The 13,734-nt window shown below is 36.9% G+C and overlaps 1 protein-coding gene across 1 annotated transcript in view; it reads left to right on the forward strand.

Moving 5' to 3' along the window:
* GMPR (guanosine monophosphate reductase) overlaps nt 1–13,734 on the forward strand; it is a 257,883-nt gene that overhangs the window by 116,714 nt on the left and 127,435 nt on the right. The window contains exon 6 of the mRNA XM_053714765.1: nt 4,522–4,628. Coding sequence (XP_053570740.1) covers nt 4,522–4,628 — 107 coding nt within the window. The remainder of the gene's footprint in view (nt 1–4,521; nt 4,629–13,734) is intronic.

Below are 13,734 nucleotides of genomic sequence, written 5' to 3' on the forward strand. Positions count from 1 at the left end.
GGAAAGACTGATCTGATCTCTGCGTTTGTTGATGCGGCAATGCGCAGCAGCCAAAGGGGCATATTTATCAAGCTCCGTCTAAAGACCACTGCTCCATAACTTGTCCGCCTGCTCTGAGGCCACGGACAGAAATCAACCTGATCGAATATGGTCTGGTTGATTGACACCCCCTGCTAGCGGCCGATTGTCCACAAATCTGCAGGGGGCGGCATTGCACCATCAGTTCACCAGAACTGCTGGTGCAATGATAAATGCCGACATTGTATGCTGTCGGCATTCATCAAAGTGCAGCGGACATTATACACTACTTCGTATCATGTCCACTCGCATATTGATAAATATGCCCCAAAAAGTGCAGGAGTTTAGAGAACAGATAATCCGTCCTTGATCCAACTTGCAGCTGCAACACCGGCTAACAGAGGAATGGAGGTAGTAAGCCTGACAGTAAAACACAGGAAGCGAAGGAGATTCTCACTAAAGTAGAGAGGAGAGTTAGGCTTAGGATCACCTCACCTGTTTAGTGTTGAATACACCACGTAGGAAAATAACGAAGCAGTAAGTTAGAGAAAGCAAGCCCCTTTTATACCATGTGATGAATAATAGAACTCGTCCTTAAAGGGGAAGGACTTAGAGAATGGATATTGTGACACATGTATCCAATACCAGTTCAGTCCCTTTTTTTATGCAAGATATGTCAGGAGTCATCATCAATACTGCTCATCACCTGTTATCATCTCTTGACAAACATGTTCACGTGTAGCTGTGCTTATAAATGTATACACTTTTAATCACTATATATTGTAACATCACTGTTACATTGCATTAAACCATGAGATTATTAGTGAAAAGTAACTATTATTTTGGTGCATGTAATTGATATATTAAAAGCGCTAACGGATTTGGCAATATAGCCACTTATGCTCAAATATGGACCCAATTGATGATAGTTTTAGTAATCATATGGCAATAATCAATTATCCTAAACGTGGTGCTTCTAAACACTGTGTCAGAGTTTTTGTATTATCACAGGTATCATGTGATACCTCCTCCTATAAACAAGATATCACCCAGAAGATATGCTGAGTCTAACACCTACATCTCGTATTCACATTATCTCATCAATGCATGTCGTTCCCAGATCTTTAGTGACATGGAGCCAAATTAAAGGTAGAATTTTTGAGAAGTGTGAGATTGTATAACTGCTTCCAACTACAGCAAACAAACGGCTCATATTGCACCTGCAGTAAACACAGACAGAACAAGCATTTCTGTTTCTCCCGGTAAGGCAGCGATTGCTGCCCCAAAGTCCCCACCAGCACACTGCTCCTTTTAATTTGTGCCCTAGCTGTGTAGCCTCTATTTCACATATACTCTGACTTGTTAGAACACCCATATTGCTACAAGTGTGCTAGGTGTAAGCAATACAACATAAAAAAGTCACATAAAATCTCTACATTTTCCCTTGATAAGATTGTGGATGTAATTCATACGCTAAAAGATACACAATTTACTGGTGACGAATTCTCAGCCAAATGCAGTCTGCCATGGGCTGCCTTAGCAGCTCAGAGCGGCGAATGCTGCAAACAAATAAAGGACCTTTCAGCATGAAGTATTTTATTTGTCAATCCTAGCGTTTCACAAATGCTAGGATTTAACACCACTTTAACTATTTTAGGGTGAACTATATTGATACACATTTCTCTAATTCTTATGTTTTTGTATGAATCAGAGTCACTAAATATTATTATTAATTATTATTTTCTAATGTTTTTATGGAGTCTAAATAAAGTATATATTTTTTATGCTTACACTGTTGTGCAGCCGTACAGTTTTTTCTGTTCTCACTTATTATTAATGTCTATCCACGTCTTAATGAATTTGTGCCATATGACAACATAGGACATGGATAGACTTGTCTCCGTAGAAGGCCCTAATGTTAGGTCTAATAGGCGACTGCCTCACTCATGATAAGGCCTCACAGAGGGGCATAGAAAAAATGTGCTTTGTTTCTTTTGCTGTCCCTGAGATGTTAGTTTTTATTAGTAAAGCAGCCCTGTCTATCAAATTTCTCCTGGCACAGTGGCATATTCTAACTCTCAAAGTACATAACTGCAAGTTCTCTGGCTGTCAAGTACAGATTCCTCACCTTTGTGCACCTTTTGCCTGCCCCTCTGCGGAGCTGTCAGCTTCTGCATACTCAGGAGGAGGGGGCACAGGCAACAATAAACATGTAAAAGGGAAAGTAGTTTTAGGGGTATTTTAACCCCTAAAACCAGAGGTGATGATCTGCTATTAACATTTCTTATTTTATCTTTCTCATCTGTCCCTTCTCTCATCCTCTTCTTTCTTCCCTCTCATTTCTCTTACTACTTCCCCTCTCTTGGCTTTCTTCTCTCTATTTATTCTCTCTTGTCCCCCTCTTGCTCCAATCTCCCTCTCCCCTTTCTCCCCCTCTCTTGTTCTTCCTTTTAATTTGCTTTCCACTCTCTGCATTCTCCATTCTAGACTATAAGAGTATAGCAATGAAAAGAAAAGTAAGAGAGAGCGCAACTTTTCTTTTCACTGCTATCTCTCCTCTTTTTCTCTCCCTCTCTCTCTCCCTTCTACAACTATTCTCTTTATTCTCGTTCCCTTTTTTATCTCTCCTTCACACTTTCTCTTTTTTCTCTCTTTTGTCTTACCCTTCCACCTCTCTTTTCAATCATTTCATCTTTCTCTCTGCCTGTTTCTCCTTCCCCCCCCCTCTCTCTCTCTCTCCATCTCTACATACCCTCTTTTTTCTTTCTCTCTCTTTCTCCTTTTTTCTTTCTCTTTTCCTTGTATTATTATTATTAAGAGAGTTGGTACAATGGAAGAACAAAACAAATTATCATCTAATAAAAAAAGGGAAAGAAAGAGGAAAAAGTTTTTTACAGTGCAGTACAGTATAGTACTTGATATTAAAAATGAATCATAAGAGAAGCATAACATTTTAATTTTGCCTAAGGCCAATCTTGAGCACATGGATAGTTTTACTAAAATTTAGAGGGCTGACAATATTTGACAAGAATGAGTTGGTAACAAATTACCTGGACTGAATCTTGTCTGATTGTAATATATAGTGCTTGCTGTTCTCAGTAAAGTTTTGTGATGGTCACAATAAATGAACATAAATGATAATAAATGCTCAACATAAAGTAAGACCATGAAAAATTAGGATGTGCATACCAATATAAAAGTTTTAATCAGAACACTCATATAAAACCCAGGCAGAAAAACATATATTGAAATCCTAGACAGAAATAAAATCCTAAGCAGTATAAAATAACATACAATGTCAAAAAATAGTGCTGGCACTACAGTCACTAGGTCAAAGTTAGAAAAAAAAGTCCCACAGAGGTCTCAGATGGCTATCCCCAAAGGAAAAGTATCTCCACAGAGAGCTCTTAACATATAGCAGCACTTTAAAGTTAAAATGGCCTTTATTCACAAGGCATCAGTGTCATTTATAAAGCAACCTGGCCCTTAATCATACATAGTTAACATTAAACAGTGCACATTATATAGCATAACCCTCACTCAAACACCAAGGGGCATATTTAAGAAGGTGCGAGCGGACATGATCCGATATTGTGGATCATGTCCGCCGCACATCGATAAATGCAGACAACATACGCTGTCGGCATTTATCATTGCACCATGCAGAGGGGGTGTCAATCAACCTGATCGTATTCGATCGGGTTGATTTCCGACGATGTCTGTCCGCCTCCTCAGAGCAGGCTGACAGGTTATGGAACAGCGGTCTTTAGAACGCTGCTTCATAACTTGTGTTTCTGGCGAGCCTTCAGGCTTGCCATAAACACGGGGCATCAAGCTCCGTTCAGAGCTTGATAATTCTGCCCCCAATTATTAACCTGTACATATGCCCCCTAGTGGCTAAAATACTAAATGCAATACAAAAGTTTATACTATATGGAAAATGTGCATTTTTTTAAAAAATTTCACATTGTCGCTTTCTTAAAACTGAAAACAATATACAAAGTATCAACTTTCAATACAGCATTTGAGAGAAGCAAAATGTTGCACAAAATTACAAAAAACAGATAATGATAAATTCTTTACCGACAGGTTGTATTGAATTGAATTTGTAGATTCAAAATACTTCATTTCTTTTGTGGATAAGCTCCCTATCACCCCCTCTTTATGGGTATGGTATATGATCAATTACCTGAAAGCAGAGCTGACTAATATTATGACCAAACTATAAGAAATGAAAAGAAACAGGGGCTTCCTTGTCCTTGCATCTAATGTTACTTTTATGTTCATTGATCCTGTCACAGACTTTACATGTGGTTTATTTTACATTGATACAAATAAGTCATTTCAATATCACGTCTCTTCATCTCAAATTATATATTTTTTAAACAATTCACTTATGACATCTCTCATTTGCAGTTTTATGTTCCTTTGATATGTTATTATACATACATTACTTGACTATAACAAAAATGTAATTCATCTTTTATTTCATTCTCTACCCAGGATCTGTGTGTACAACTAGAATCAAAACAGGTGTTGGATACCCTCAGTTAAGCGCTGTGATTGAATGTGCTGACTCTGCCCATGGGCTAAAAGGACACATCATTTCCGTAAGTAGAGATGAGACGTGTTTATGTCTGTTACTGACCTCACATTACTTCTTCAGCTCTGGCAGAGAGGAACGTGATTCATTTGTTTATGAGCTGCTAGTTCTACTGTCAGTTGCTTGGTCTTGTTGGCTAAAGTAGACAATCTATTATGATATACATGTTATGTGCTTAAGAGAATGAGCAAATTATCTTATTCTATCATATTATATTCATAAGTCTGGGCATTCATATTAGTATAACAAATGCAAGAATAAACACAGAATTTAACTCTTGGCAATTAACAATGCTCGGAAGAAGTTCATTATTTTAAATATTTAGGTGACATTAATCTGAAATGATTCATAATCCTAATTTTCACTATGCCCCAAGGTTTAGTTTAATGAGATTTTCAAGTGACATTTGCCTGTTGACGTAAAGACTAACATAGATACACTATTACCAGCCAGCTGATAAATGCTATGACGATTCTTAACAAAATCCTGATATAGCTTCACCCATAACTTGATTTATAAAGTCTACACTGGTTACATTTCATAAAATAGCATTGTTATCTCTTAGTATCCAAGGACGGATTTATCACTAAGAAAAGTAAGCAGATACCTAGGGGTTATTCACTTCTTTGGAATACCCAGCTGACTAGCCAGCTAAGCAACTTTACATCACTTCAATTTAGTCTGATGTAGAATTGCCTGCAGTGAATGAGCAAGTAGAGGTTAGCTTGGGGGAATTATATGATCATTAATGGCACTAATAAAAATACATTTGTTAGAAGCATTCATTTCCTTTTTTAGTGTTTTATTTATAGGAGTTTCTTGGATTTATAATTCAGTAATAGCACTGACCACTCACATTCTTGTTGTAAGACAATGATCACATATTCATTTTCCTTCATAACCCACCTACCTTTATTAGTTTTTGTAACTTTACACAATTTTTTCCGCTCTGGATGTCACTAATGGGATTATTTCAACTACACATTTCTTTGCTGTTAAAACAAGAGATGGAATACACTGTGGTTATATTCTTATCCACACTAATGAGTTACCAGCCGTTAACAGCAGTTTGAAATGACATAATTCAGCTTTTTGCTGTAACAATAAAAATGTAATATTGTATGACTTTTAGGGCTTAGCTAGCTAACATAGATCTAGATTACAAGGGGCACATTAATGTTAGCGCGGGTACGACATTGCAATATCGTGCCCGCGCTAACTTGCACACATATTACAAGTTGAAAGTAAACACGTAAAGTAAACAGGTTAGCACAACTTAAGACCTTGCATATAGGGTTAGGGATAAAAGTAAATGTGCACCAAACACAACATAAATACATAAAAGGACCACTCAATGCAGTAGAATTGCATAATTAACAAGTACATAATAAAAAGACAATGCAATCACACTTACTCTGAATTTCAAATAAGCAGTAGATTCTTTTTTTGGCAAATATATTTTCTCTCCTATTTTCCAGACCACTGTATCATGTGACAGCCATCAGCCAATCACAGACTAGTATACATATACCTTGTGAGTTTGTGCACATGCTCAGTAGGATCTTGTTCCCCAGAAAATGTGAATATAAAAAGACTGTGCAAAAATAAATAATGGAATTAAATTGGAAAGTGTCTTAAAACTGCATGCTCTATCTGAATCATAAAAGTTTATTTTGACTTGAGTGTCCCTTTAAAATAAAGTGTGTACATATAATAAAAATTATTCATACAAATATTTTATACGGGCTAAAAGGAATATGGTATATGACAATGTTTTCGAATAGAAAGGGCTATATTGTGTGTGTATATATATATATATATATATATATATATATATATATATATATATATATATATATATATATATATATATATATATACACAGTATATGTGCATGTGTGTATGTATGTGTATAAATAAATATATATATATATATATATATATATATATATGTACTTATGTGTATTTGTGTATTTTTAATGGGGTAAGTGCAGCAAATACAAAACCACTTCTGGACAGAACGAAAAAGCTGTTCAGAGGTTGTTTTGTATCAGAAGCAAAAAGCCTGAGATGTTGCATATCTAATTTGCATATCTTACCCAGAATCCTCCGGTGCATTGGTAGCAGTGCATATGGAGTATTTCTGGGTAAAGGCAAGCGGGGATACTTGCCTAGATGTGCTAATTGTCTATGCAACAATTTCTGTGTTTTTACTTTTATGAAATTGAGTATTTTAATGTCATGCTTTTATCTCTGTTGTAATTTAAATAAATATCTATCTATCTCTGTATATATACATATACATATACACACACATATACACATATACAGTGTACACACATATAATTACATATACTTTGGAGCCCTTACCATCCAAATACCTAAAAACATTTAAAAAAAATTCTTAATTTTTGCCATTTAAAGGGACATTCAAGTCAAAATTAAATTTTCATGATTCAGATACAGCATGCAATTTTAAACTTTCCAATTTACTTCCATTAACAAAATGTGCAGTTTTATTAAATTTACACTTTTTGAGTCACCAGCCCCTATTGAGCATTTGCAAGAATTCACAGAATATGCATACTGTATATGCATTTGTGATTGGCTGATGGGTGTCACATGATAAAGGAGGAGTGTAAATAGTCATAACAGAAAAAAAATATACTACGCATTTAAAGTTCAGACTAAGAGCTATTGCATTGTCTTTTTATCATGCATTTGTTGATTTTGCAAATCTATTGTATTTACTGGTCCTTTAACATATTTTAGTGTGAATTTGATGTAAATATTTCACATTCCAATGTTCTTCACATAGGAGAAAATGTTCTTTGTATTTTTTTAATATATATCCCGATATATATTCCTCTGTGACCGGCTCTTCAAATGATTATAAATCAAAGTTTATTATCTACTGGTATTGTATTCCTATATATATATATATATATATTGTATATATATATATATATATATATACTGTATATGTATATAGTCATATAGATTTATAGGTATACATATATATTTTTTAATTAATCATATATATATATATATATATAGAGAGAGAGAGAGAGAGAGAGAGAGAGAGAGAGAGAGAGAGAGAGAGAGAGAGAGAGAGAGAGAGAGAGAGAGAGAGAAATATATATTTAAAAATAAAAAGAACATTTACTTCTATGTGAAGCTAATCCGCACACGTTAAAACTTCTGGCAGTGTTGTAATCTGGCTCATTGGATTCAGTCTTCAATGTAAATATATTGAGTTTCTACCTCTGCCCACTAGATGGTGTTACAATATTCTTAACACATTTTAGGCAGCAAAATCAGATAACAAGGAAAGACACTATTGCTTAACACATTTTTGCAAGAACACTCAAACCTAAAAGGTCAGTAAAATAAAAATGTCATTTCTTTCATGTAATTAGCAAGAGTCCATGAGCTAGTGACGTATGGGATATACATTCCTACCAGGAGGGGCAAAGTTTCCCAAACCTCAAAATGCCTATAAATACACCCCTCACCACACCCACAATTCAGTTTTTACAAACTTTGCCTCCGATGGAGGTGGTGAAGTAAGTTTGTGCTAGATTCTACGTTGATATGCGCTCCGCAGCAAGTTGGAGCCCGGTTTTCCTCTCAGCGTGCAGTGAATGTCAGAGGGATGTGAGGAGAGTATTGCCTATTTGAATGCAGTGATCTCCTTCTACGGGGTCTATTTCATAGGTTCTCTGTTATCGGTCGTAGAGATTCATCTCTTACCTCCCTTTTCAGATCGACGATATACTCTTATATATACCATTACCTCTGCTGATTCTCGTTTCAGTACTGGTTTGGCTTTCTACAAACATGTAGATGAGTGTCCTGGGGTAAGTAAATCTTATTTTCTGTGACACTCTAAGCTATGGTTGGGCACTTTGTTTATAAAGTTCTAAATATATGTATTCAAACATTTATTTGCCTTGACTCAGAATGTTCAACTTTCCTTATTTTCAGACAGTCAGTTTCATATTTGGGATAGTGCATTTAATTTAATCATTTTTTCTTACCTTCAAAAATTTGACGTTTTTCCCTGTGGGCTGTTAGGCTCGCGGGGGCTGAAAATGCTTCATTTTATTGCGTCATTCCTGGCGCGGACTTTTTTGGCGCAAAAATTCCTTTCCGTTTCCGGCGTCATACGTGTCGCCGGAAGTTGCGTCATTTTTTTGACGTTATTTTGCGCCAAAAATGTTGGCGTTCCGGATGTGGCGTCATTTTGGCGCCAAAAAGCATTTAGGCGCCAAATAATGTGGGCGTCTTATTGGCGCTAAAAAATATGGGCGTCGCTTTTTGTCTCCACATTATTTAAGTCTCATTTTTCATTGCTTCTGGTTGCTAGAAGCTTGTTTGTTGGCATTTTTTCCCATTCCTGAAACTGTCATTTAAGGAATTTGATCAATTTTGCTTTATATGTTGTTGTTTTTTCTCTTACATATTGCAAGATGTCTCACGTTGCATCTGAGTCAGAAGATACTACAGGAAAATCGCTGTCTAGTGCTGGATCTACCAAAGCTAAGTGTATCTGCTGTAAACTTTTGGTAGCTATTCCTCCAGCTGTTGTTTGTATTGATTGTCATGACAAACTTGTTAAAGCAGATAATATTTCCTTTAGTAAAGTACCATTGCCTGTTGCAGTTCCTTCAACATCTAAGGTGCAGAATGTCCCTGATAACATAAGAGATTTTGTTTCTGAATCCATAAAGAAGGCTATGTCTGTTATTTCTCCTTCTAGTAAACGTAAAAAATCTTTTAAAACTTCTCTCCCTACAGATGAATTTTTAAATGAACATCATCATTCTGATTCTGATAACCCTTCTGGTTCAGAGGATTCTGTCTCAGAGGTTGATGCTGATAAATCTTCATATTTATTTAAAATTGAATTTATTCGTTCTTTACTTAAAGAAGTTCTAATTGCTTTAGAAATAGAGGATTCTGGTCCTCCTGATACTAATTCTAAACGTTTGGATAAGGTATTTAAATCTCCTGTGGTTATTCCAGAAGTTTTTCCTGTTCCTAATGCTATTTCTGCAGTAATTTCCAAAGAATGGGATAAATTGGGTAATTCATTTACTCCCTCTAAACGTTTTAAGCAATTATATCCTGTGCCGTCTGACAGATTAGAATTTTGGGACAAAATCCCTAAAGTTGATGGGGCTATTTCTACCCTTGCTAAACGTACTACTATTCCTACGTCAGATGGTACTTCGTTTAAGGATCCTTTAGATAGGAAAATTTAGTCCTTTCTAAGAAAAGCTTATCTGTGTTCAGGTAATCTTCTTAGACCTGCTATATCTTTGGCTGATGTTGCTGCAGCTTCAACTTTTTGGTTGGAAACCTTAGCGCAACAAGTAACACATCATGATTCTCATGATATTATTATTCTTCTTCAGCATGCTAATAATTTTATCTGTGATGCCATCTTTGATATTATCAGAGTTGATGTCAGGTTTATGTCTCTAGCTATTTTAGCTAGAAGAGCTTTATGGCTTAAGACTTGGAATGCTGATATGGCTTCTAAATCAACTCTACTTTCCATTTCTTTCCAGGGTAACAAATTATTTGGTTCTCAGTTGGATTCTATTATTTCAACTGTTACTGGTGGGAAAGGAACTTTTTTACCACAGGATAAAAAATCTAAGGGTAAAAACAGAGCTAATAATCGTTTTCGTTCCTTTCATTTCAACAAAGAACAAAAACCTGATCCTTCATCCTCAGGAGCAGTTTCAGTTTGGAAACCATCTCCAATCTGGAATAAATCCAAGCCAGCCAGAAAGGCAAAGCCTGCTTCTAAGTCCACATGAAGGTGCGGCCCTCATTCCAGCTCAGCTGGTAGGGGGCAGGTTACGTTTTTTCAAAGAAATTTGGATCAATTCTGTTCACAATCTTTGGATTCAGAACATTGTTTCAGAAGGGTACAGAATTGGTTTCAAGATGAGACCTCCTGCAAAGAGATTTTTTCTTTCCCGTGTCCCAGTAAATCCAGTAAAAGCTCAAGCATTTCTGAATTGTGTTTCAGATCTAGAGTTGACTGGAGTAATTATGCCAGTTCCAGTTCAGGAACAGGGGATGGGGTTTTATTCAAATCTCTTCATTGTACCAAAGAAGGAGAATTCCTTCAGACCAGTTCTGGATCTAAAAATATTGAATCGTTATGTAAGGATACCAACGTTCAAGATGGTAACTGTAAGGACTATTTTGCCTTTTGTTCAGCAAGGGAATTATATGTCCACAATAGATTTACAGGATGCATATCTGCATATTCCGATTCATCCGGATCATTATCGGTTCCTGAGATTCTCTTTTCTGGACAAGCATTACCAGTTTGTGGCTCTGCCGTTTGGCCTTGCTACAGCTCCAAGAATTTTTACAAAGGTTCTCGGTGCCCTTCTGTCTGTAATCAGAGAACAGGGTATTGTGGTATTTCCTTATTTGGACGATATCTTGGTACTTGCTCAGTCTTTACATTTAGCAGAATTTCATACGAATCGACTTGTGTTGTTTCTTCAAGATCATGGTTGGAGGATCAATTTACCAAAAAGTTCATTGATTCCTCAGACAAGGGTAACCTTTCTGGGTTTCCAAATAGATTCAGTGTCCATGACTCTGTCTTTAACAGACAAGAGGCGTCTAAAACTGATGGCAGCTTGTCGAAACCTTCAGTCACAATCATTCCCTTCGGTAGCCTTATGCATGGAAATTCTAGGTCTTATGACTGCTGCATCGGACGCGATCCCCTTTGCTCGTTTTCACATGCGACCTCTTCAGCTTTGTATGCTGAATCAATGGTGCAAGGATTACACAAAGATATCTCAATTAATATCTTTAAAACCGATTGTTCGACACTCACTAACGTGGTGGACAGATCACCATCGTTTAATTCAGGGGGCTTCTTTTGTGCTTCCGACCTGGACTGTAATTTCAACAGATGCAAGTCTCTCAGGTTGGGGAGCTGTGTGGGGATCTCTGACGGCACAAGGAGTTTGGGAATCTCAGGAGGTGAGATTACCGATCAATATTTTGGAACTCCGTGCAATTTTCAGAGCTCTTCAGTTTTGGCCTCTTCTGAAGAGAGAATCGTTCATTTGTTTTCAGACAGACAATGTCACAACTGTGGCATACATCAATCATCAAGGAGGAACTCACAGTCCTCTGGCTATGAAAGAAGTATCTCGAATTTTGGTTTGGGCGGAATCCAGCTCCTGTCTAATCTCTGCGGTTCATATCCCAGGTGTAGACAATTGGGAAGCGGATTATCTCAGTCGCCAAACGTTGCATCCGGGCGAATGGTCTCTTCACCCAGAGGTATTTCTTCAGATCGTTCAAATGTGGGAACTTCCAGAAATAGATTTGATGGCGTCCCATCTAAACAAGAAACTTCCCAGGTATCTGTCCAGATCCCGGGATCCTCAGGCGGAGGCAGTGGATGCATTATCACTTCCTTGGAAGTATCATCCTGCCTATATCTTTCCGCCCCTAGTTCTTCTTCCAAGAGTAATCTCCAAGATTCTGAAGGAATGCTCGTTTGTTCTGCTGGTAGCTCCGGCATGGCCTCACAGGTTTTGGTTTGCGGATCTTGTCCGGATGGCCTCTTGCCAACCGTGGACTCTTCCGTTAAGACCAGACCTTCTGTCACAAGGTCCTTTTTTCCATCAGGATCTGAAATCCTTAAATTTAAAGGTATGGAGATTGAACGCTTGATTCTTCGTCAAAGAGGTTTCTCTGACGCTGTGATTAATACTATGTTACAGGCTCGTAAATCTGTATCTAGTGAGATATATTATAGAGTCTGGAAGACTTATATTTCTTGGTGTATTTCTCATCATTTTTCTTGGCATTCTTTCAGAATTCCGAGAATTTTACAGTTTCTTCAGGATGGTTTAGATAAAGGTTTGTCCGCAAGTTCCTTGAAAGGACAAATCTCTGCTCTTTCTGTTCTTTTTCACAGAAAGATTGCTATTCTTCCTGATATTCATTGTTTTGTACAAGCTTTGGTTCGTATAAAACCTGTCATTAAGTCAATTTCTCCTCCTTGGAGTTTGAATTTGGTTCTGGGGGCTCTTCAAGCTCCTCCGTTTGAACCTATGCATTCATTGGACATCAAATTACTTTCTTGGAAAGTTTTGTTCCTTTTGGCCATCTCTTCTGCCAGAAGAGTTTCTGAATTATCTGCTCTTTCTTGTGAGTCTCCTTTTCTGATTTTTCATCAGGATAAGGCGGTGTTGCGAACTTCTTTTGAATTTTTACCTAAAGTTGTGAATTCCAACAACATTAGTAGAGAAATTGTGGTTCCTTCATTATGTCCTAATCCTAAGAATTCTAAGGAGAAATCGTTGCATTCTTTGGATGTTGTTAGAGCTTTGAAATATTATGTTGAAGCTACTAAATCTTTCAGAAAGACTTCTAGTCTATTTGTTATCTTTTCCGGTTCTAGAAAAGGCCAGAAAGCTTCTGCCATTTCTTTGGCATCTTGGTTGAAATCTTTAATTCATCTTGCCTATGTTGAGTCGGGTAAAACTCCGCCTCAGAGAATTACAGCTCATTCTACTAGGTCAGTTTCTACTTCCTGGGCGTTTAGGAATGAAGCTTCGGTTGATCAGATTTGCAAAGCAGCAACTTGGTCCTCTTTGCATACTTTTATTAAATTCTACCATTTTGATGTATTTTCTTCTTCTGAAGCAGTTTTTGGTAGAAAAGTACTTCAGGCAGCGGTTTCAGTTTGAATCTTCTGCTTATGTTTTTCGTTAAACTTTATTTTGGGTGTGGATTATTTTCAGCAGGAATTGGCTGTCTTTATTTTTATCCCTCCCTCTCTAGTGACTCTTGTGTGGAAAGATCCACATCTTGGGTAATCATTATCCCATACGTCACTAGCTCATGGACTCTTGCTAATTACATGAAAGAAAACATAATTTATGTAAGAACTTACCTGATAAATTCATTTCTTTCATATTAGCAAGAGTCCATGAGGCCCGCCCTTTTTTTGTGGTGGTTATGATTTTGTATAAAGCACAATTATTCCAATTCCTTATTTTATATGCTTTCGCACTTTTTTATCACCCCACTTCTTGGCTATTCGTTAAACT

The sequence above is a fragment of the Bombina bombina genome, chromosome 5 (assembly GCF_027579735.1).
Source record: "Bombina bombina isolate aBomBom1 chromosome 5, aBomBom1.pri, whole genome shotgun sequence".
NCBI classification, from domain to species: domain Eukaryota; kingdom Metazoa; phylum Chordata; class Amphibia; order Anura; family Bombinatoridae; genus Bombina; species Bombina bombina.